The sequence below is a fragment of the Erinaceus europaeus genome, chromosome 2 (genome assembly GCF_950295315.1).
Source record: "Erinaceus europaeus chromosome 2, mEriEur2.1, whole genome shotgun sequence".
Taxonomy (NCBI): Eukaryota; Metazoa; Chordata; class Mammalia; order Eulipotyphla; family Erinaceidae; genus Erinaceus; species Erinaceus europaeus.
The window spans coordinates 164030141-164054022 of record NC_080163.1 but is presented as its reverse complement, the minus strand read 5'-3'; the positions used below and the strand labels follow the sequence as shown (position 1 = coordinate 164054022).

At 37.6% G+C, this 23882-nt stretch overlaps 1 protein-coding gene across 1 annotated transcript in view; it reads right to left on the bottom strand.

The window, feature by feature from the left end:
- ITFG1 (integrin alpha FG-GAP repeat containing 1) overlaps positions 1-23882 on the bottom strand; it is a 189029-nt gene that overhangs the window by 126712 nt on the left and 38435 nt on the right. Inside the window, exon 7 of the mRNA XM_007536684.3 lies at positions 1897-1964. Coding sequence (XP_007536746.1) covers positions 1897-1964 — 68 coding nt within the window. The remainder of the gene's footprint in view (positions 1-1896; positions 1965-23882) is intronic.

Here is a 23882-nt window from a genome sequence, read left to right as displayed (position 1 = left end):
AGGTGTAACAATACTGATAATGCAGTAAAAAAATGACTGATAATGAATACCATTCTAAAAATTTATACTTCACATTATTTTAGGTCTATTTACTTTTCATTAATAGCTTTCAGATGTTATAGGTTTAAATGGGAATGAATAAAAAACAACTAAGAGTAAATATAAAATTAAGGTACTTGGAAATGTTATGTGTTATCCATTGTATGCTAGGCATAATATATATATATATATATACTCATTTAATTCACATTCTATGAAGCAGACTCTTTAAACACCAGGTTTCATATGAAGAGAATGAAATTTAACTTGGCTTTTTTTTTTTAACATGCATAATATTTCTCAGTTTTCCACACAACAATACAATCCCCACTAGGTCCTCTGCCATCTTGTTCCAGGACCTGAACTCTTCCTGCCACCCACCCCAGAGTCTTTTACTTTGGTGGAATACACCAACTCCAGTCAAAATTCTGCTTAGTGCTTTCACTTGGCTTTTTCTTAATGAATGCCAGTCAGCCAATTTGTTCTGACTATAGAAAAAAAATGGGCATATATATATATATGGTTATAAAAATAATAGCCAACCCATATTTGTGACCTTGGAAGAATTGCAAGAACTGAAGTTTCCAATGGAGGGGATGGGGACACAGAACTCTGGTGGTGGGAATGGTGAGAAATTATCCCATTATCTCATAATTTCATAATCAATACTAAATCACTAATAAAAAATTTAAAGGGCAAAAAAAAAGGTGTCTGACTTAAATTAAAATTTTTTTTTAATATTTATTCCTTTTTGTTGCCCTTGTTGTTTTATTATTATAGTTATTATTGTTGTTATTGATGTCATTGTTGTTGGATAGGACAGAGAGAAATGGAGAGAGAAGGGGAAGACAGAGTGGGGGAGAGAGAAAGACACCTACAGATATGTTCACCGCTTGTGAAGCGACTCCCCTGCAGGTGGGGAGCCAGGGTTCAAACGGGATCCTTATTCCAGTCCTTGCGCTTTGAGCAATGTGTGCTTAACCTGTTGCGCTACCGCCTGACTCCCCTAAATTTTGATGTTGAGGCATCTACTTCAAACTGTTTAAGTAAACATGTTGCCATTGACAGTTCTAGACAATGAGCCAAGCTGCCACTCTCCAACACAGCTACGGATCTTGGTTATTAATTTAAATAACTATTAGGGGCCATTTGTATCTAATTGTATGAATTTCCTTTTCTTTTAATCTTCTTGCTTTTAAATTCTCATTCTTATATTTTAAATTCACTAATAAAACGTGAACTTGTGAAACCTTAAAAAAAAAGTAGGAGCTTGGGAGTTGGGCAGTAGCGCAGTGGGTTAAGCGCAGGTGGCTTAAAGCACATGGACGGGCCCAAGGATCCCAGTTCGAGGACCTGGCTCCCCACCTGCAGAGGTGGGGGGTCACTTCAAAAGCGGTGAAACAGGTCTGCAGGTGTCTATCTTTTTCTCCCCCTCTCTCCATTTCTCTCTGCCCAATCTAAAAAAAAAAAACAAAAAAACAGAAGCTTGACAGAGAGGAAAAATTATTCCCTTAAAGAATGATTTCTTCAATAAACCATCATGACAAATTAAATGACAGTAACCTCTCTCAACAGCTGACAGTCTAGCAGGGGCCCAGTTAACAGTGCATTAGGGCAAACTGATAGGTTTAATTGGCAGTCATGCCTAAAAACCTACAGAGAAATTCATACTGAATGAATTGTTTCTTTCAGCAATATTTAGCAGTTTGAATGCTACAACGCTACTAAAGGCTCTTACAGTAGTTCTATTTATTGTTGAAACCAATCGACCAAGTGATTACTTTCATTTTATTTTCTAAAATTGTGTGCTTTTATTGAATGCTATTATTTAAAATGTGTCCAACAAAAGTTTCTTACCAAATTTTCCCATATCTCAAATTGGAACTGGTTCTTATCAGAGGCAGAGGTTGTAGTGAGGAATAAATCTAGAAGGCAAATAATAGAACTGTAAGTTTACGAGAGGCAGGTGCATCTTTTATTCTTTTTTTTTTAAAGGAGAATGTTATACATAAAATAAACAATGCAATTACATTTAAATATATTCTGAGTAACATTTTAATGAGCTAGATTCCATCAAAGAAAAAGAAAGCAGTTGATCCTGTAGTAATACCATTAAGGAAAACGTAATCAAAGGGAGAATTTGGTATTAATCCATCAAAATATTTAATTAAAAAACAATTATGTATACTAATTTTTACCTGAAATTTAAAAAAAGCATATAATACCATTTTAAATTAGACTAAATGGCTAAAAAGAGATATTTTGATCATATATATATATATATATTAATATTTGTTTATTTACTTTCCCTTTTGTTGCCCTTGTTTTATTGTTGTAGTTATCGTTGTTACTAATGTCGTCATTATTAGCTAGTACAGAGAGAAATGGAAAGAGAAGGGCAAGACAGGGGGGAGAGAAAGACACATGCAGACCTGCTTCATAGTCTGTGAAGCGACTTCTATCCATGTGGGGAGCCGGGGGCTCGAACCAGGATCCTTATGACGGTCCTGCTTTGCTTTATGTGTGCTTAACCTGCTATACTACTGCTGACGCCCCATAGCTATATTTTCCTTTAAGTGTTACCCTAGAAGTAACACTTATCTATGTATCTCTGTCAAATGTCAGTATTATTATAAATCATAGCAATAAACATCCAAAATATTTAGCAATGCAAATAAATTATATATTTCAGGTTCTGAATAGAAGAATTGTTTTCATATATCCAATTAAAAACAAAACAACTGTTCACCAAATAGAAAAGTTAACTTAATCTTAAAACCAGTCTATCAGGAATGATTTAATAAGTGCTTGGCCTGATACACCTCTGCCTTCTTCTAAAAGGAAAGTGACCTTGCTACAACCACTCCACCACTCAGTTCTGGATATTGATGATGCTAAGGATGGAATCTGGGACCTCTTACATAAAAGTCCCACTTGTGACCACTGTATTATCATCCCTACTTTCAATTCATTTTTCCAGTACAACCTTCTTTGCCTTGCTTGCTTCACCTGTTTTATTTTCTTTTATTTTCAGGCTAGGGAGATAGCTCAGTGTATTACAGCACAGTAAGTACATGCATGAGGCCCCAAAGGCCAATTCCTGGCACCACAATAAGCAAGAGGTGAATAGTACTCTGTAGGTGTTTTTCTGCTTCTCTTTCTCTTGATCTCTCTCTCTCTCTTTCTCATACACACACAATAAATAAATCTTAAAAATAAAACCAAAACCTTTTTATTTTATTTTTTGCCTCCAGTGTTATTGCTGGGGCTCGGTGCCTGCACTACGAATCCACTGCTCCTGGAGGCTATTTTTCCCATTTTGTTGCCCTTGTTGCTACTGTTGCCATTGTTGTTGTTGTTGGACAGGACAGAGAGAAATTGAGAGAGGAGGGGAAGACAGAGACATTTAAGACACTTAAAATTCACTCAGTTGAAATTTTAATCCAACTACAGAAAGAGTCTCTTCAACAAATGGTATTGGAAAAAATGGGTTGAAACATGCAGAAGAATAAAACTGAAGTTTCATTTCACCAAGTACAAAAGTAAATTCTTTTTAAAAATTTTCTCTACATTTATTTATTATTTTTTAGATTTTTATTTATTTCCCTTTTTGTTGCCCTTATTGTTTTATTGTTGTGGTTATTATTGTTGTTCTTGATGTCATCATTGTTGGATAGGACAGAGAGAAATGGAGAGAGGAGGGGAAGACAGAGATGGGGAGAGAAAGATAGATACCTGCAGATCTGCTTCACCGCTTGTGAAGCGACTCCCTTGCAGGTGGGGAGCAGAAATTGGACTGGAGTTGGTATATTGCACTAAAGTTAAAGACTCTAGGGTGGGGGGGGGAGGGTTCGGGTCCTGGAATATGAAGGCAGAGAAGTGCCTAGCACTAGTATTGTTACATGAAAAACTGGGAAATGCTATGTATGTGCAAAGTATTGTATTTACTGTCGAAGACTGTAAAACAGCAATCCCCCAATAAAGAAGATAAAAAAAAAAAAGAATTTAATTCACAGTCAGACATCCTGTTCAGAGTGATCACCATAATGCCAGAGTGTCACTTATTCCTTTTCCAGGGTACCAAATGAAGCCAAAGTGGCATTAGAACTAATAATAATTCTTGTTTTATACTTGTTTTATTCTTATGGAAAATTTACTCACTAGATAATGCTTCGATGAACGTTAATCAGAGTAGGAAAGCTCATTCTCCAACACACATGTGTAGATCAGTCTAGATAAAATCCACATTCCAAGGGGGGCCGGCAGAAGCTGAGTGGGTTAAGTGTACATGACACTAAGCACAAAGACTGGAGTAATAATCCCAGTTCTAGCCCTTGGCTCCCCAACTGCAGGTCTTTCTCTCCTCCTGTCTTCCCTCCTTCTTGATTTCTCTCTGCCCTATCCAACAACAATGACAGCAATAACAATAATAATAAACAAAAAGGGAAAAAATAGCCTCCAGGAGCAGCAGTGGATTAGTAGTACAGGCACTGAGCCCCAGTGATAACATTAGAGGCAAAAAAAAAAAAAAAAAAAAATCCACATTCCATATGAGGAAGGAGAGATAGCTTCTCTTCTAGTATTTTTAATCAGTTTGGAAAAGTATTTTTCTCTCTTCACAGATTGAATTTGAGGTCTGGAATTACTCTTGCAGATTGCAGAGTATATGAGATGTTATAAAGGTACACATAAATTAACTGGTATCATCTATTAATAGATAATAAATGCAGTGAAAATGAGTTAAAGGGTAAGTGCAGCAATACTTAAATGGATTCTGATAGAGAGTTACATATAAGCTTTCTTGTTTAACAAATGTACATTTTCACACATAAGTTTCTATTAAAGCAGAGAAACTTCATTCTTTTTCCACCAGCTATAAAATATATTTCATTCAGAATACACTTAAAAAGGATATTTTTAATATACTGTTGTTAAATCACTGTTCCTTATAACAAGTAAAGATTTGGTTTTATGTCACTAAAAATCAATCACCCTTTACTGTCAAAGGTTCAAGGCTATATACTAATGTATGGCTTGTATTTCTTTATCAACCATCTCTGCCACTGGAATTGAGCTACCATTTTCAAAAAGAATTCAGTGATAAATAGAGAAAATTCTTATTTCCAATCATATTCTGTACTTAGAATGTTATAGTAACTGCATCAGATCCTTTATATGCATTTTTTTATTTTTATTTCCCATTTTATAAGTGTGGAACTACTATAATCCCATTTTTTTAACAGAAGGAATTTTTCATTAAATTTAATGAAATAATTGCTCAGCTATTTATTTAGTCCTGGTCAGTAGTATAGCCAGGACTAAAAAACAGGTCCAATGGATTCCAGACTGCATTCTTTATCTTCTTTTTCTTCCTTCCTTCCTCTCTTTCCTTCTTTTTCTTTTTCAGGGATTAACCATTTACAGTAGATACAGTTGTTGGTATATGTGTAAAATTTCTCAGTTTTCTGCAAAACACACTCTTCCTCCACCATCCTGCACTAGGACCTTAAAGTAGCTCCTGACCCCAAAGTCCTTTACTTTGGTACAACATACCAAACTCACTCCAAGTTCTACTTTGTCTTTCCCTTTCTGTTCTGATTTTTCAAATTCTGACTATAAGTGAGATCATCCCATTATCATCCTTTTCTTTCTGGCTTATCTCAACACAATTAATTCAAGTTCCATCCAAGATGAGGTGAAGAAGAATTCATTATTTTTCATAACTGTGTAATATATATATATCACAAGTTTCTCAACCACTCATCTGTTGTTGGGTACCTAGGTTGCTTTCAGGTTTTGGCTATTACAAATTGTGCAACTGTGAACATAGTTACACACAGATAGATTATTATGGATGGGTGTGTTTGGTTCCTTAGGATATATCCCCAGGATTTGCCGATTATTGTGAATAATGCAGCTATGAGCATTAAGGGTACATGTTTCCCTTATAATTAGTGTTTGAGTTTCCTTTGGATAAATGCCTAAGAGTGCTATTTTGGGTTATAAAGTAATTCCACTTTTATTTGTTTAAGGACTCTCCATACAGTCTTCTAAAGGGGCTGTACTAGTGTGCATTCCTCCTGGTAATGTAGCAGAGTCCCTTTTTTTCTCCACAACCTCTTCAACACCTGTCATTTTCTGATTTGTTGATGTAAGCCATTCTCTCAGGGTAGCTACATTTACTATCAATTCTTTCCTCTATTTCAAATACAGACTTAGGAACCTATGGCAGACCTTTTTGACTTTGAGGGCAGGAGAAGCAAGGGCCAGGGAACGGATGGATTCAGAAGGGAAAGGGAATGGGTGGATAAACTTTGTTTAAACCCAGGTACTAGTAGTTATTAATCACTGTGAAATAAACATGTATAACACTGCTAAAAGAGATTAATAACTCAGTATTTTAAAACTTTTCTTAGAAGTATCTAAATGTGGAAGATTCAGAGAAGTTACTGATCGTATAAAAAAAGCATTCCTGATTACTTTGTCTCCCTGGTGCCCTATCCTTATAAGAGAACAGAATGATAACATCAGAAATAACTACAGCTTTTAGTAAGCAGTCTCTTCATCTTTAGTGATAACGATCAACTACTGTTTAGAACAGAATTTGAATCAGCTTGAACTGAATGTATTTAGAAAGAATCTCTAAGATAATCTTATGATATCTTAAAAGTTGGAATAATTTATTATAAAAACAAACAAAACTCTTGAAAAACTTCTCTATTACTTACTGTATCTGCTTAGATAAAATCACTACAGTAAAAGTTCCTAAACTTTGTGTACATATACATGGTATACTATGAAACAGTTATACACACACACTCACATATTTCTACCTCTCTCTCTATATATAACATTCTGAGAAACCTTATGGAATTTTAAAGAAACCACATTCAATTATATTTGAACTTCTGCAAACAAACACCAACTTTATCAAAAGTACTCTTTAATGTCTAGTAACATTTTACTGAGAGACATCTACCAATTTTGGACCATATCTACAAATATGCTAGGTGTTTTTTAGGTACTATTCTGCTGTTAGACATGTGATTGTTCACTTAACAGATATCCCTATTTGGTATAAAGCACTGCTCTTAGACAGCTGAGAAGTAGTAAGCCAGAACAAATGAAAATCCTTACCCTTATTGAGTTTATATTTTATAAAAAGAATACAAAAATAGTAAGTCTATAGCTGTTTACTAAATAAGGGGGCTTTGGAGAAACAAAAATAGATCAAGGACAAAGGGGAGTGCTTGAGACTTTTAATTTTAAATATAGCAGTACTCAGTAAGATCAAAGGTAACCTTTAATTAAAGGTATAAATAAGTGATTTGCAGCAAAAGCTTGAAAGAGATGATAGGTTTTTGGAAATATAATATTCTAGGCAGAGAACAAAGCTACTTGACCCTAGTCCCTTACGTTGTAAAATTAAGGAACACGGTGTGGTTAGTATAAGGTAACACACAGAAACGGTAAGAACAGAAGTTCAGAAAAGTGAGTGTGGGCCAAAGTATGTAGCCATTTTATGGATGTTAGCTAGTTCCCTGAACTTAATGAAGAAATCACTGGCAAAATCGCAAAAGTGACAAGACCTAAGATACACTTCTGAAGGATTATAAAGGCTAATGTGCTAAAAAGAGAACGAAGAGGACAACAGTGGAGAGCATTTGGACCACTGGAACAAGACAGCTCAAAACTAAACCCACACATGTATAGATAACTAATATATGACAAAGGGACCAAACTACCCAATGGGGAAAAGAAGTTCTCTGTAACAAATAACGCTGGGAGAACTGGACAGCCACATGTAGAATGCCATGCACAAAAAATAAGCGCAAAACGGATCAAAGATCTGGATATTAGACCTGCAACAAAAAATATATATAGATATGATTCCATCCTAACTCACTGGAACTTCACCTCTATAAAGCCCTACACCACAAGGGAAAGATAGGAACAAGATCCCCCACAAGGAAAGATAGGCTGGGGGTATGAATCGACCTGAAAATGCTCATGTCCAGTGGAGAAGCAATTACAGAAGTCAGAATTCCCACATTATAACCCACCTCCATTAGGTCCATACTCCCAGAGAAGGAGAAATGATAGGGGAAGATGACCAGAGGGCTCTGAACTCTAATTCCATCAGGACCCAGAAAGAGAAGAAGGAAAGAGGAAGGACATTCAGAATAGTAACAGGTGTGGGAGTGACTTAGAAGAGAGGGCAGAACCATAGGGAAAAAAAATAGGCATATATATACTAGTTAATCCATATCTGCAACTTTGGGAGAACTACTGTAGCTTCTAGCGGAGGGAATGGGGATACAGAACTCTGTTAGTAGGAAATGTGCATAATTATACCCATGTTATCTTATAATTCTGTAAATCAATATTAAGTCACTAATAAAATATAAAGTAAAATAAAATACATAGAAGAACACATTGATGAACACATCAGGACCTTAACATTAATGATTTATTTGAAGAATTCACCCAATGGGCAAAGGAAACAAAAACAAGATCAAGCAAAATGAAAACAAGATAGAGCAAATGGGACTATATCAAATAAAAAAATTTTCTACTTATGAAAAGGAAAATTCCATAAACAAATAGGAAACCCAGCAACTGGAGAAGATACTTGCACAAGTGGTTAAAAATTTATAAGGAACTCATACAACTCAACAAAAATAGAAAGAACCCAATTATAAAAAAAAAAAAAAAACAGGAAAAAGATATGAATACAGTTCTCTAAAGAAGAGATACACATGGCCCAAAGACATATGCATAAATGTTCCACTTCACTAACCTTTAGAAAATGCAAATTAAAACCAGATTGTGAGGTAGAATCTGGCTTTCACCAACAAAACAGGAAAGATGTGCTGGAGAGGATGTGACGAGAGAGAAACTCTTTTACAATGTTGGTTGGAATGCAAACTGGTGCAACCACTATGGAGAATAGTCTAGAGAATGCTTAAAACAAATACAAATGGAAATACTTTATGATCCAGCAATTTCACTCCTAAGCATTTATCCAAACGGTATGAAAACAGTAATTTGAAGGAATATATGAACCCCCATGTTTACAGTTGCTTTATTCACAATAGTCAAAATATGGAAACAACCTAAATGTTCCACAACAGATAACTGGATAAAAAAGTTATGGGACATGTAATCAATGGAGCACTATTCAGTAATAAAAAAGATAATATTGTATCCTTGGTGTAAAATAAATGAAATGGGAGAAGACTAAGCCTAGTAAGTAAGGACTTAAAGGACACCTACAGAAAAGTTTCACTTATATGTGCAATATAGAGAACTGAACATATGAACTTGAAAAAAATAGTCAACCTATATCTAAAACTGTGGGAGAACAATGGTGGTGATCATAGGGTGTGGGGGTGGGGACACTGACCTTCAATGGTAGGAGCGGTGTGAAGCTATACTTCTATTATCTTGGAAGGCAGCTATGCTCACCACTATACCACCAACACCTCCAACTTCTATTATCTTATAATCTTATTCTTTACCAAAGGGGTTTGCCTCTTGCTTCTGCAATTCCCACGGGAATTCCAATCATAGCTATTGATATACAAGATAGTTTTTTCTCTATCCCCTTGCATCCACGAGATTGTAAACGTTTTGCCTTCTCTTTTCCGTCTATTAATAATGCCAGCCCTGCTGAAAGATTTGAATGGGTGGTGCTGCCCCAGGGTATGGCCAATAGTCCTACAATTTGTCAGGAGGCTGTTAAATCTGCCCTTGTCCCATATATTCATAAGGGCCTTAATATTTTTCATTATACAGATGATATTTTAATATGGGGAAAATCAGATACAGATCTCTATGCCTTACGTGATTTTCTCATTCCTGCATTAAAGAAAAGCGGCCTTAATGTAGCCCCTGAGAAGATACAGCTAATCCCTCCAATATCCTTCCTAGGTTCAGAGATTTCTCTAACGCAAATTCGTCCCTTAAAACCTAATGTTACCTTCCCTTCTAACCTTACTCTTGCTTCTTTACAAAGTTTTCTAGGAAATTTAAATTGGCTTAGGCAGTATCTCTATCTGCCCACAAGCTGCCTCCAACCACTGTTTGACCTGTTGAAAGGAAACAAACAGCCCTCTTCAAAACGTAAGTTAACTCCTGAGGCCTCCTTGGCACTGGAAAGGGTTAACCAGGCCCTCCAGGATATGCACCTTGTTCGATTCTCCCCCTCTTCTCCAGTAAACCTTCTAATCTTCAACTCCACCCTCACAGTAGTAGGGGCACTGTGGCAAGACCATGGGGTTCTCGAATGGCTTCACACGCCAGTAGGAGGAGCTCCAAGACTCCTCACTGAGATAGACGCGTTAACATTCATGGTTCGCCAAGGGAGAAATAGGTCTGTGCAGGTCTTAGGGAAATAACTGGATTTAATCATTCTGCCCTTTTCTCTCACAGATACAGAGTGGCTTATATGCCATCATTCCCACTTTGCCATAAGCTTCGTGGGGTTTCCAGGACAAATAGATAACCATTTTCCTTCTAATAAATTGATAGCTTCTTTACCTCTTCTGCCTCTACTAGCACCTAAACTTTTCTCTCGGGATCCCATTCCCTCTGCTCCTACAATCTTTACTAATGGCGGAAAAAGGGGAGCTGCTGCCCTTATATATTACCCAGACAAACAATCTCCTAAACCTCTCTTTACTGAGCTTCCTGAGAATTCCCCTCAGTAAAAAGAACTTTATGGAGTTTTCCTTGCACTAAAAGCTGTACCAGAATCCTTCAACCTTTTTTCTGACAGTGTGTATACTGTTCACTTACTTCCATGGCTTGCTCGTTCCTATGTGAAAATTGATGACAACTCACTTTCCCCTCTTGATTCAAATCGCCTCTATGCTCTGTTCTCGAACCCAACCACTGTATATTCAACACCTTCGTTCCCACAGCCCTCTTCCTGGTTCCCTGTCCGAAGGGAATGCTGCAGTTGACCGTCTTGCCTCCACAGGAACTTTCCCAGTCTCTGTCTATGATCCTGCTAATTTTCATTCTCTAATCCATGTTAATCTTAAAGGCCTTCGAGCTCGATTCCCTGATGTTCCTGTACCACAGTTAAAACATATCCTCGCTACATGCTCTTCTTGTGCAAGTCTCATAAAGACACCTGCTATCCAGACCCTTGGGGTTAACCCCCGAGGTTTAAAAGCTAATGCTATTTGGCAAATTGATGTCACCCACATACCAAACTTTGGCAAACAAAAATATGTGTTTGTCTCAATTGATACCTTTTCTAAATTTATGTGGGCTACAGCTCAGACAGGAGAAAGTGCTAAAAAGCTTGTAAGCCATATGCTCTCTTGTTTTGCCATTATGGGGGTCCCATTATTTTTGAAAACAGACAATACACCTATGTTTACAAGCAAACAATTTAAAGATTTTTGTTCCCTCTGGAATATTACTCATACCACGGGCATTCCCTACAATCCACAGGGACAAGGCATTGTCGAGAGGGCCCATCAAACTCTGAAGGCTCAACTAAATAAAGATAAAGGAGGAACATATCCCCCCAATATCCAGCTAGCAAAAGCCTTAACTACGTTAAATCTCTTTAATATTTACAATAACTCGGCCTTACCCCCTATTATTCTTCACTGGCAAACACCATCTACCCTCCCATCTATTAAGGTCAAATGGAGAGACCCACTCGATAAAATTTGGAAAGGGCCTGACCCATTATTGACCATGGGAAGGGGTTTCGCATGCATTTTCCCTCAAAATTTCTCTAAACCTGTCTGGGTTCCTGCCCACCATGTCCGACAATACCCGCAGGATGGCGCTGTTATTCCTGAAGAACAAGAAATACTACAAGAGGACCAGATGCAGGATACATCCCAGGACCCGTAATACGACATGGCAGAACCTACAAAATCTGGCTCACAGAGACCTCTCTCCTACCCTTTCCCTGTATGTCTTATGTTATAACTGGCCAGTTGTTTTTGTGAGTGAGTGTGTTGAATGACAAAAAAACTTTTTTTTTTGCATAACCCATCTGCTTGGAGTACTCTAAAAGGTAATTGGCTTTATATAAAAATGCTGGACGCAGCCAAAGTTTTTGGAGACGTCCAGAAACATTCCAAAATTTTTTTCTTTCTCCCTCTTTTGAATTTTATATATAGTTTTGGTATATATGTAAGTGTTTAGTCTTAAACTGTGTGACTAATGACAGATTTAAATTTGTTTTTAAATAATGTGTTTTTATAACAAAAGTCCTTTTTCCTCCAGTTTGTTATAACTAAATGTTTATGGGTATGTCTCAAGTTTGGTAACACTAACTTATCGGTCAAATGTGTAACCCTACAGCTACACTTTTAGCAGACAAGGTAAAAATTAATTTGTTAAGGTAACTTACTATTTAGGTAAAAGTCTAAATGTTCAATGTGACTATTCATTCCCAAAACTAAACTATATAAACTTCATATACAGGACACCTTTGAAGGGCCCCCAAAGGTGCCCTGTAAACTATCTTGTGGAAATTAATCCACAACAGATCTGGCATCAATCTGGCACTGTAAACGTTAAAATCATTGTCACGAATATGCGTTAACTCTCTAAGCAATTTGAGTCTGTTTAAAATACATATTTTAGCTAAAATTGGTCTCAAGATCCTGCGGTAGAGGCTGCTACAGGAGGTCACATTAGATGACCTTTAAATAAAATCATAAAGAGATTCTAAACCAATTATAATCATCGAGGTATCAACTATAACAAACCTATAACTTGTTACAAGTTCAAATTAACCACGAGAAGCAGATTGTTTGTGTTTCTTTCACAGGAATCTCGGAAAAACCATCTGAACCCCTGCACACCCTGACGTCACCCACTAGATGGTACGACTACCGTGGCACACCCCCCGAAAGCCTAGATGTCACTCAACGCGGTCTGAAGAACCTGATACACAGACTCCAAGGACAGAACTTTCTTCATGCCTGGTTACTGTTCCTGCTTCTGACCTGCTTGTCACGTGTTGGCAGTTCCAGCTGGCTATCTACAGAAAAGCAACATTCCAGTGGCTGACCTCCCTCATGTAGCGTTGCATCCCCTGCCAATTCTTCCCCTAGCCATCTACTTCGGACTGAGACTTGTACCGGACTTTCTGACATACCCTATATACATTTTACACAATTCTGAAGCAGCTTATTTCCCTTCACGCTGCTGGTTTTTCATAGACTGATCCTGAGTAATTCATAGACTTTACAGACTGTTGCCTTGAGGACTATACAATGCCAAATAGCCCCTCTGTTTGGTGGGTCATGCCTCCCACCTCCCCCTCATTATGTACCCTTGCCCCTTTCCCCACCCAAGCAGGAATGTTCCTTTACACACCAATCCTTCCCTTCACACCACACTGGCTTTTACTACTCCCCTACTTGTCCCTTCCTATTTTGTTATATCATTTAGGCTTATGCCCAAAAGGTTTCTGCCCCATGATAGTCTTTTATAAACTTTGTACATCTTATGCAATTACTAGATAGAAAGATAGAAAAGATGTAGAGATACTGTGAAGAGATGGTTGAGCATGCTGCGCTTAAACCTATGAGATGAGTCTCTCCAGGTAAGTCTCTCTCTCTAAAGAGGGGTTGAGCACAGGAGGATGCATAAATCTCACAAGGTTCGCAGCCATTTAAGCCTTCCCTCCTCCACAGAAAGTCCTACATCTTCCCACCTGAGCATGGCATTCCTCTAAAACATTTAAGCCTGCTCCATTCCATTTTTCTTTACTGTGTCCATTTAGATATAAAGGGATAGGAGGAGATGTTGCTGAGGAGTTATTCTGATGCAGTCTCCGTCCCCAGGTTTTACTACGCCCCGCGAAATCCTAGCAGTGCCCCCTTCAACCAATCCTGGCCCTACACGTCACCCCTGGTTGTCGCCCTATAAAAAGCCCCCTCACCCCTCCCCCCCTCTGGGCTCTCAGCTCTCCCTCTCTGAGGTCTCACTCCCTGCTCTCCCCCCGTGGTCAGGTAGTGGGGACGGCCATTGCTGGCTGGCTCCATGTGGTCTGAACCAAACCCCCCCATCCTATAATAAAGATTTGTGTACCCCTTTGCTCTGGACGTCCGCTCTCTTCTCCGCGGTGTAGCCCGACACCAGACCACCACAACAACACTTTTACACTGTTGGTTGGAATGCAAACTGGTGCAACCACTATGGAAATAGTCTGGAGAATGCTTAAAACAAATACAAATGGAAATACTTTATGATCCAGCAATTTCACTCCTAAGCATTTATCCAAAAGGTATGAAAACAGTAATTTGAAGGAATATATGAACCCCCATGTTTACAGTTGCTTTATTCACAATAGTCAAAATATGGAAACAACCTAAATGTTCCACAACAGATAACTGGATAAAAAAGTTATGGGACATGTAATTAATGGAGCACTATTCAGTAATAAAAAAGATAATATTGTATCCTTGGTGTAAAATAAATAAAACGGGAGAAGACTAAGCCTAGTAAGTAAGGACTTAAAGGACACCTACAGAAAAGTTTCACTTATATGTGCAATATAGAGAACTGAACATATGAACTTGAAAAAAATAGTCAACCTATATCTAAAACTGTGGGAGAACTATGGTGGTGATCATAGGGTGTGGGGGTGGGGACACTGACCTTCAATGGTGGGAGCGGTGTGAAGCAATACTTCTATTATCTTGGAAGGCAGCTATGCTCACCACTATACCACCAACGCCTCCAACTTCTATTATCTTATAATCTTATTCTTTACCTAGATTTATTTGGAATACATAGTCAAATATTTAATATTTTAAATTTATAAGCTAATTAAATTCTGACCAAGGGCTTAAATTGTTTAAGCAATTCTAAAGTTTTTTTTTTTTTTTTTCTAAAATACCTAAGTTACCTACAACCTTAGGCCAGATAGATCAAAGTCATTTGGTTGTGTCAGTGTCTAAGACATTGTTATTAATAGATATACTTAAATTGCATAAAGCATGATAAGATCAAATATATTAAGTTCAGTTCTAATCCTTCGGGTTTCAAAAAAAAATAAGCTAACTAGGGAGTCGGGCTGTAGCACAGCGGGTTAAACTCACGTGACACAAAGCGCAAGGACTGATGTAAGGATCCCAGTTTGAACCCTGGCTCCCCACCTGCAGGGGAGTCGCTTCACAAGCGGTGAAGCAAGTCTGTAGGTGTCTATCTTTCTCTCCCTGTCTGTCTTCCCCCTCCTCTCTCCATTTCTCTCTGTCCTATCCAACGACAATGACAACAATAATAACTACAACAATAAAACAACAAGGGCAACAAAAGGAAATAAATTAACTAATTTGGCTGTAATAATAATAATAATTAACTATTGTAATTTTATGCTCCTTTTAAGACTGTAAGAAACCTTTCCTTTCCTCTTCTCTTTAAAACCCATGTCTCTCATTGTCCTAGAATCTCAATGACTTGACTTATATGTCCTGATGTTTTCTCCAGATCCTTTATGCTGCTATACTGTCTTTGTTGATCTCAACTAAATCAGTGCTATCTATGCCACTCTGCCAAGGCATGTTCCTACTGCCTGTGTGCTGTGGATTGGATTGTCTCGAGATTCCACTCTTGAGATACCAACCTTCCAACTTCTTTAAGTTGGTGAGATCTTTCCTAACAAATGGAACTAATTCCATTTCAGATGGTGCATTTTCTAATAAAGTTACAGATCCTAGATACAGGCTAAGGCCTGTGGTACTGAGTACATGTGTTCAAGTCTCCATAAGTTAGGGGCAATTATGTACCTCAAAGTAAAAGTGCTTAATAGACCCCGTAAAAGTGCTTACTAGTCCTCTGTGATTAGAGTTAGACATAATAAGCTTAGCAATTGAGTAGAATGGCCCAAAGAAGGCACTATAAATTCTTTAATCAAGTATTTATTACTTAGGCCTAGACATCTTCCTCTCCTATCCCCTAATACACTACCCTCATCCACTCTAGCTATTCAACTAACTACACAAAGTAAGATGTTCTTTTCACAATATTACTATAACCTATTGCCAATCTTTAGAAGAAGCACCATACACTGATGAAAAAAAATATATATCTAGTAAAGGACAATGGTCATTATGACAATCTTAATTAGAATCATCAAATGAGCAAATGCAAAAAACAAACAACAGCAAGAACAAAAGCCCTCAAGGTTAACTTACATAATAACACTAAAGGAAAAGTAGGTCTTTTTCTTATTTAACTTATTTAACTTCTTATTTAACTTTCTTATTTAACTTTTTCTTATTTAACTTAATACCTGCTTAGATACAAGAAGTGACATTCTAAGGCTTTAACAACTAGGAGAAAGTCTTAAGTGTGTCAGATAAAGAAGGCACTACAAAAACTGAAAAAGGGTAAGAGGTTGGTTCACTTAATTATGTCCATTTTGGCCAATACTAGACCACCTCATCACCTGGGAACCTAATCAGGGAGTCCATGGACTCCCCCATAGATACTATGGACCTAGACCTTTAACACATCCCTTTCTTTACCATTTTTGGTCTCTTCCACCAGAAATGTCATCCTAAGCTCTTTTGTGAGACTCTCTAGAACTTTATCCTCACTATAAACTAGCAATGGTAAGGATTGCCTCACTCTCTGAAGGGAGGCTGGGCCACCCTACTCTGTCACTTAAGGAAGACTGGTACTGTGATAAGTACAGTCTAGAAAGTTTCCAGCTACTGGTCTACTAGGGAAAGATAGAAACAGGCTGGGGGGTATGGATCAACGTATCAACACCCATGCTCAGCGGAGAAGCAGCTATAGAAGCCAGAACTCCTATCTTCTTCTCCCCATAAACAACCTTGATCCATACTCCCAGAGGGGGAGAAGTGATAGGATGAAGATAAGAGGACTCTGCACTCCAGCTCCATCAACACCCAGAGAGACAGAACGAAAAGGAGAGGGACATATGGAGGTAGTTATGATGTCCTGAGTGGCTTAGAGGGAAAGAGAGGATTAAATCAGAAAAAGAAGGGGCACCTATGTATAAATGTGGACAGTTGGTTGTAGAGAAGATGGTTGGCCCATGTCTAAAACTTTAGGGGAACTGTGGTGGATTGCATTGGGGACACTGAAGATTCAGAACTCTGGTGGAGGGAATGGTGTGGATTCAAACCCAGTCAACATGTAATTCTGTAATATAAAAACAAATGAATAGGGAGTCGGGCGGTAGAGCAGCGGGTTAAGCGCAGGCGGCGCAAAGCACAAGGACCAGTGTCAGGATCGCAGTTCGAGCCCCCGGCTCCCCACCTGCAGGGGAGTCGCTTCACAGGCGGTGAAGCAGGTCTGCAGGTGTCTATCTTTCTCTCCCCCTCTCTGTCTGCCCCTCCTCTCTTCATTTCTCTCTGTCCTATCCAACCAACAACGATGACATCAAGAACAACAATAATAACTACAACAATAAAACAACAAGGGCAACAAAAGGGAAAATAAATAAATATTAAAAAAAAACTTAAAAAAAATAACTACAAGGGCAACAAAAGGGAATTAAAAAAAACAAAAAAACCCCCAAATGAATAACAAAAAAAGGGGAAAGTTTCCAGTTGTGACCATAGACTGTAAGTACTGACTGCCAGGGATATAGAGTTTTTTTTTTAAAAAAAAAATTTTTTAATATTTATTTTCCCTTTTTTGTTGCCCTTGTTGTTTAACATTGTTGTGGTTATTAATGTCGTTGTTATTGGATAGGACAGAGAGAAATCAAGAGAGGAGGGGAAGACAGAGGGGGAGAGAAAGACAGACACCTGCAGACCTGCTTCACCGCTTGTGAAGTGACTCCCAGGCAGGTGGGGAGCTGGGGAGCTGGGGATCCAACTGCGATCCTTCTGCCGGTCCTTGCGCTTTGCGCCACATGTGTTTAACCCGCTGCGCCACCTCCTGACTCCCGATTTACAGATTTTATATGCTCCTGTACTAAATATGAATATACATGGGCCTGGGGCTAGTTTGATGTAGTTTACATTAACTGAGCATATATAAAATTTGGGAGATACTCTCTTTTCTAATCTGGGTTTCAATTTCTGTTCTTAACTCTAACATCAGTTTCTCGGACAATATTTCTAGTTCACCATCAAGCTCAAGCAAATATTACTAAAGTCATGGGTCACTAAAGGAACCCTCCTGCAATGCTGGTTAGAATAAAAATAGGTACAACTCCGGTGGAAAACAATCTGGAAAATGCTCAAAGGCTAGATATGTCCCTACCCTATGACCCTGCTTTTCCTCTACTGGGGATATATCCCAATGAACCAAACACACCTATTCAAAAAGATCTGTGTATTCATAGCAGCACAATTTGTAATAGCCATAACCTGGAAGTAACCTAGGTGCCCAACAACAGATGAGTGGCTGCTACAGTTGTGGTATATACACACAATGGAAAACTATTCAGCTATGAAAAATAATGAACTCTCCTTTTCCACTTCATTTTGGATGGAGCTTGAAGGAATCATGTTAAGTGAGATAAACCATAAAGAGAAGGATGAATGGGGCCAGGTGGTGGCGCACTTGGTTGAGTGCACATGTTATAATGCACAAGGACCTGGGTTCGAGCCCCTGTCCCCACCTGCAAGGGGAAAGCTTCACAAGTGGTGAAGCAGGGCTTCAGGTGTTTCTCTGTTTCTCTCCCTCTCTATCACTCCCTTCCCTCTCAATTTCTGGCTATCTCTACTGTCCAGTAAGCAAAGACAATTAAAAAGAGAGAGAGAGAGAAGGATGAATATGGGATGATCTCATTTACAGACAGAAATTAAGAAATAAGAACAGGTGAAAAACAAAGCACAACTTACACTGGGTTTGGAGTAGTGCACTAAAGTATAGGATTTCTGGTGTATGTGTGTGGGGGGGGTGTCAGGTCCTGGTGCAAGATGGTGATGAAGGACTTAAGTGAGGGGTGAGAGCATTTTTCAAAAAACTGAGAAATTTTATACATGTATCAACAACTGTAATTACTGTCAACTATAAACCATTAATCACCCTAATTAAAAAAGAAAAGTCATGGGACCCTGGGAACATGACTAAAATAGCTATCTCTTCTAGGGTCCCTATTTTCATCTGCTCTATTTCAACTCTTTGGTTTCTGTTTATTAAATATTTTGTCCTGCTTAAGATATTATTGCCTTTCAACCACCCAGTCACAGGTGCTACTACGATCCTGACCTCCCTGGGCAGATGACCTCACCAACATGTTCAGAAACTTCACCACTCCAGAGTCATACACTACTAGGGAAAGTCAGAAACAGGCTGGGAATATGGATCGACCTGTCAATGTTTATATCCAGCAGAAAAGCAATTACAGAAGCCAGAATTCCTTCCTTCTGTACCCCAAAAGAATTTTGGTAATTTTGTGGAGTTATACCCCTCTTATCCTATGGTTTTGTTAATGTCTGTTTTTTTTTAAATAAATAAATAAATAAATTTTGGTCCATACCCCCAAGGGGGGAAAGATGATCAAAAGGGCTCCCAATTCCACTGGGAGCTGAAATGGTTGTTACCAGGAATCTTTTTTTAAAATTTTTTTATTGTTGGAGTCTTTGTTTTTATACCATAACTGAAAAGGAAGCAAATCTGGAAAATACCAGAAGAAATCAGAAACTGTTTTTGCTTATCTGAGATTAAGGACATTCAAAGTAGTAATAGGTATAAGTGTGACTTAGAAAGGAAGTGATTGCAGAATCACAGAAAAAATGACATAGACAGACAGACATACATATGTATAAAGTCAGTCCATATCTGTGACCTTGGGAGAACTATTGCAGTTTTTGCTGGAGGGGTGTGGGGACACAGAATTCTCATGGTGGGAACAGTGTGTAATTATATCCTATCATTTTAACATATTGTAAGTCACTAGTAATTTTCTTTTAAGTAATAATTCTTTTAAGTAATTTTCTTTTAAGTAATTTTCTTTTCATGTTGGGTTTGATTCAGGGCATAATAGTAAGAGATAGCAAAGATAGCCCTAACATTTTGACAGGAGAAACAGAAGTATGGGACTCCCAATAAGATGGGTTTAGAAGGTTTGGAGGGAAAGACCAGGGGTGCAGTTAGGGAGATATGATCTGACATGTTACTTATGTGGAGATGATTAGTACGCAGTTAGATCTGTGACACTGGCATTCAGAGATATCTAAGCAAGGGAATCATTAGTATACAAACTAAGCTTGGAGTCATGAGATCACCAAGGGTGTAAAGGAAGAATAATCATACACAACTCTATCAAAGTAAGATACTCTTGAGTATTAATGTATTTCTGTACTGAAGTTCTGCTGCATTTTATTTATTTATTTATTTTAAAAAATTATTTATTTATGAGAAAGATAGGAGAAGAGAGAAAGAACCAGACATCACTCTGGCACATGTGCTGCTGGGGACCAAACTTGGGGCCTCATTCTTGAGAGTGCAAAGTTTTACCACTGCACCACCCCCCGGACCACTCTGCTGCATTTTAAATGTAAGTTACTAATTTTAAAAATCAAATTTAAACTGAATACAGCATGAGTAGAGTGACTTTTAGCTAATGAGAATTTTGAAGTAGTATTCAAGTACAGTGATCTTTAAACCATGGGTTTCTAGCACAGTGCTACATATAGACTAAAAAAAAAATTGATGAAAGAAAATTTTTGTGATAGTAGAGATATCATAAGGTCATGTTTCCTGTGGCCTTTTCAGTGACACAATACTTTTTATTTTTTTCTTTTGGTGGTGGGAATGGTATTTATGTACACTCTTAGCAAAATGTAGGCATATAAATCACTAGTTAATTAATTTGAGAGGGGGAAAATCAATTGTATGTCTCAAAGTTTTTCAAAACACAAACTGAATCTTTTTAATATATAGGCTGTGTATTTGATATGCGGACTCTCTCAAAAGCCTAGACCAAGTAGATTAGAAGCATCCAATAGCACAGCTATATACAAGATACTGGGTACTGTACAGCAAACCCTAACAAAAGGACTTTTCAAAGTTAACCCAATTACCAAATAATGTGATGATAACATTAACTATCGATTGTCTTTTTGAACCCTAAGACAGCAGGAACCTCACATCTCCACTATACAGCCTCTACTTCCCCCAGTCCTGGAACCCTTGGATAGGGCCCACTTTCCTGTATGCCTCTCCCAATCCATATCAAATAATATTGCATCCGCTGATCACAACCTAACCAAAGCAACGATTGCCACCTCAACATGCTTCACCTCAGACTGTGTCCAGAGACTTCACGTGTGGAATGATAACCCTTCAGCTTCATTACTCGGGTGAGACCTTTCCTTTTATAGTACACTCTAATTTCATCTCAGGTGGTTCACTTTCTAACAAAGTCCCAAAACCTAGATATACACCAGTTTCTGTGAAAGAGAGCTTATGTTCACATGTATCCATAAACTACTGCAAAATATATACCTGAAAGCAGAAGTACACTAGAGTTTGCAGTGAGAACCTCCCTAATACTTCCTCTCCACTATTCCAAGCTTTGGGTCCATGATTGCTCAACAATTTGTTTGGCTTTGTATGTTAAGTCTCTTTTCAATCACCAGGTTCCAGATGCCATCAGGATGCTAGCCAGGCTTCCCTGGATTGAAGACCCCACCAATGTGTCCTGGAGCTCAGCTTCCCCAGAGACACAACCTACTAGGAAAAGAGAGAGGCAGACTGGGAGTATGGACCGACCAGTCAACGCCCAAGTTCAGCAGGGAAGCAATTACAGAAGCCAGACCTTCTACCTTCTGCAACCCTCAATGAGCCTGGGTCCATGCTCCCAGAGGGATAGAGAATGGGAAAGCTATCAGGGGAGGGGGTGGGATATGGAGATCGGGTGGTGGGAATTGTGTGGAGTTGTACCCCTCCTACCCTATGGTTTTGTTAATTAATCCTTTCTTAAATAAAAAAAAATTAAAAAAAAAATCCTACCAGGCCTCATGCACCACAATCAAAGAAATGATTAGAGTAGCACTATGAGTGTGAATCTTCAAGTTCTCAAAGTAAATTAGTTTTACTTTGGTCATCTAATAGTACAGCTAGTGGTCATCTAATGTGGTATGTTTCTAGTTTTGTAATAAAGAGACATAACATTGAACCAAAACACCAGAAGAGTCCCTGAATCAAGGTCTATATATTTCATTTCACCTCACCAACAGTCTAGCCTCTAAGTTCATTTGATTGTCTTTCAGGGATAGAAGACAAAATCATGACAACTATTTGGCAGGAACTAGGAAGGGAAATGAGGAGCTCAAAGATTGTTATAATCCATCTGTCTTGTCACAACCAAGCTCCTACCTTTGCTTGATAAATGCATGTATGCATTAAGCATATTTCACTGCTATTGCTTTATATAGTAACCTCGGTCAGAGGTATCTACTATTCACTTAGGAAGGCAGTTCTAAAGTTCCATGGTTACATGAACTCATTATGCCCTTCAAAACTACTAAGAATACCAAATAAAAAGTTTGTTTTTTGTGAGATATATATATTGATTTTTGTGAGATATATCAGTATGTATAATACTGATAACATTTATCATATATACATATATATAGCATATATACATATATATGTATACATATACACATATATAGCATATATAGATAAGATGACAACACATGAAATCATTCTATATCTTTAAAAGTTTCTAGAAAATTCCACAGTACACTTGTGGAGAATGAATGTAAAGAGAACAAGTATATAGATATGAATATGTAATAAATCTTTCTCAGATATACAGAGATTACTCTAAAGGACTGATCCCACATTGGGAAACAAAACAAAAGAGAAAACCTAAATTAAGAGAACCAGTATGAGAGTCAAAGATACAACAGATAATGTAGAATATTAAGATCATTAGAGCTACTATGATATACAAATAAACTTAATAACCTAGAATATATGGACAAACTTAGAGGAATTACAACTGTTCAAGACTGAGCCAGGAAGTAATAGAGAGTTTGAACAGAGTTTGATAGGTCAATCATCCATATAGAACAAAAGCAGTAATCGCTACCCTCCCCCCAAAAAAAACATAGGCACAGATAACTTCATTAATGAATCCCAGCACACTTTTAGAAAAGATGTAACATATATCCTTTTCAAACTTTTAAAAAATAAAGAGGAAAAGATACTTCTAAAGCCATTTATTAGACCAATTATTACCCTGGTCTCAAACCCAGACAAGGAAAACAAAAAAGAAACTATAGACTAATATATCTGAAGAATACAGGTACAAAAACCCTCAAAATAAATCTTAGCAAATCAAATCCAGCAATACATACACCATGACCAAGTGGGATTCACTCCAGGATTTCAAGCAATATATACAAATCAATTACTATACTACTTATTCAAAAGGATAGACAGAAAAAATATCATATCAACAGACAGTAAAAAAAGCATTTGACAAGATTCAATATCCTTTTAATGTTAAAAAAAAAAACCCACAAAACTTTTATGACCCTAGAAGTAGCACAATGAATAATCAAATCTCAAGCATGAAATCCTGAGTTCAATCCCTGTTACTGCATGTTCCAGAGTGAAAATAGATACGAATACAAATAAATAATAAATTTACCTATGTGTGAACAACTGTACTATAAACTATTAAACCCCCAGATAAAATAATAATAGAAGTCAATAAAATCACAAAAAAAGTTCAGGAATCAAACTCATTAACTTGAAATTACACTAAAAAAGGAATGTTAATCATAATAGTATAGCATTGAAACAAAACAGACCAATGGAACAGAGTAGAGAGCTCAGAGACAGTCTCACATATATATGGGTATGCGAACTAAAATAAAGGAAATGACATCACACTGTTTAAGAAGGAA